We start from the raw sequence: 1,200 nt of genomic DNA, 5'->3' as shown, positions 1-1,200 counted from the left end.
GGGGCTGTGCGGCCCCTGCCCTGGTGCTGATGACCCCGCGCCCCCAGACGAGGGCGAGTACTTCCTCAAGGTGCTGATCCCCAGCTACGCGGCCGGCTCCATCATTGGCAAGGGCGGGCAGACTATCGTGCAGCTGCAGAAGGAGACGGGGGCCACCATCAAGCTCTCCAAATCCAAGGACTTCTACCCCGGTGAGTATGGGTCAGGGGGATGTACAAGGGGGGTGGGGGTGTCCATGGGGAGGGATGGATGTAGCCATCCCCCTAGACCCGTACAGAGGGATGGACGGATAGATGAGAGATGGGTGGGTGGGGTGCCAGTGGAGGAATAGGTGGATCCATGGATGGAGGGAGGGAGGAGCAGGTGGGTGGATGGATGGATGGATGCAGGGATGAATAGAGGGGTAGTGGATGGGTGGATGGATGGAGGGACAGGCAGATGGATGGATGGGTGAAGGGGCAGAGGAGGATACATAAGTAGATGGATGGGTACGGGGATGCAGAGATGGATGGATGGATGGATGGAGAGAGGGAGGAGCAGGTAGGTGGATGGATGGGTGGATGGATGGATGAAGGGATAGAGGAGGATACGTGAGTAGATGGATGGGGATGCAGGGATGGATGGATGAGGGAGAGGTGGAGGGATGGAGGGAGGGGTGGATGGGTAGACGGATGCATAGATGCAAGGATGAGTAGAGGATGGGTGGATGGAGGGATGGATGGATGGATGGGGAGGGAAAGGGTTGCATGGGTAGATGGCTGGAGGGATAGAGGGAGGGATTGATGGGCAGACGGATGGAGGGATGGGGAGGGTGGATGAGCCATGGCTGGATCCCGGGAGGGAAAGGACGACAGGCTGGCCGGATGCAGGGCTAGAGGGACAGACAGACGGCAGTCGGGGGCAGGGGGAGGTCACACCCTGATGGCCAAACCCTGCTCCAGCCTCACCCCTTGCCCAGCACGCCTTATGTCCACTCCCCGCCGCCCGGCTGCCCGTCACGGTGCCCGGCCGGGGGTCACCGGCCCCCAGTGCCCCTGGGCTGGAGGAGCGGACCCCTCCCCGGCCCCGACGCCTCAGGAGCCGGGCTGGGATCTCGAGGCCAGGAGCCCTGGGGTCTCTCCTGGGCCGGGGCGGGGCGGGGCGGGGGGGGGCGCTGGAGGACTCTGAGGTTCCGAGCTGGGGGGCAGCGAGGCCGGGCTC

General features: G+C 64.2%; 1 protein-coding gene across 1 annotated transcript in view; it reads left to right on the top strand.

The window, feature by feature from the left end:
- The window catches only part of NOVA2 (NOVA alternative splicing regulator 2), a gene marked incomplete at its 3' end in the record, with an annotated part of 5,673 nt that overhangs the window by 315 nt on the left and 4,158 nt on the right, over nucleotides 1–1,200 (top strand). The window contains exon 2 of the mRNA XM_025214309.1: nucleotides 48–191. Coding sequence (XP_025070094.1) covers nucleotides 48–191 — 144 coding nt within the window. The remainder of the gene's footprint in view (nucleotides 1–47; nucleotides 192–1,200) is intronic.

The sequence above is a fragment of the Alligator sinensis genome, unplaced genomic scaffold (genome assembly GCF_000455745.1).
Source record: "Alligator sinensis unplaced genomic scaffold, ASM45574v1 scaffold107_3, whole genome shotgun sequence".
NCBI lineage: Eukaryota > Metazoa > Chordata > Crocodylia > Alligatoridae > Alligator > Alligator sinensis.
The sequence above is the reverse complement of the archived record's forward strand: the minus strand, read 5'-3'. Positions and strand labels throughout refer to the sequence as shown.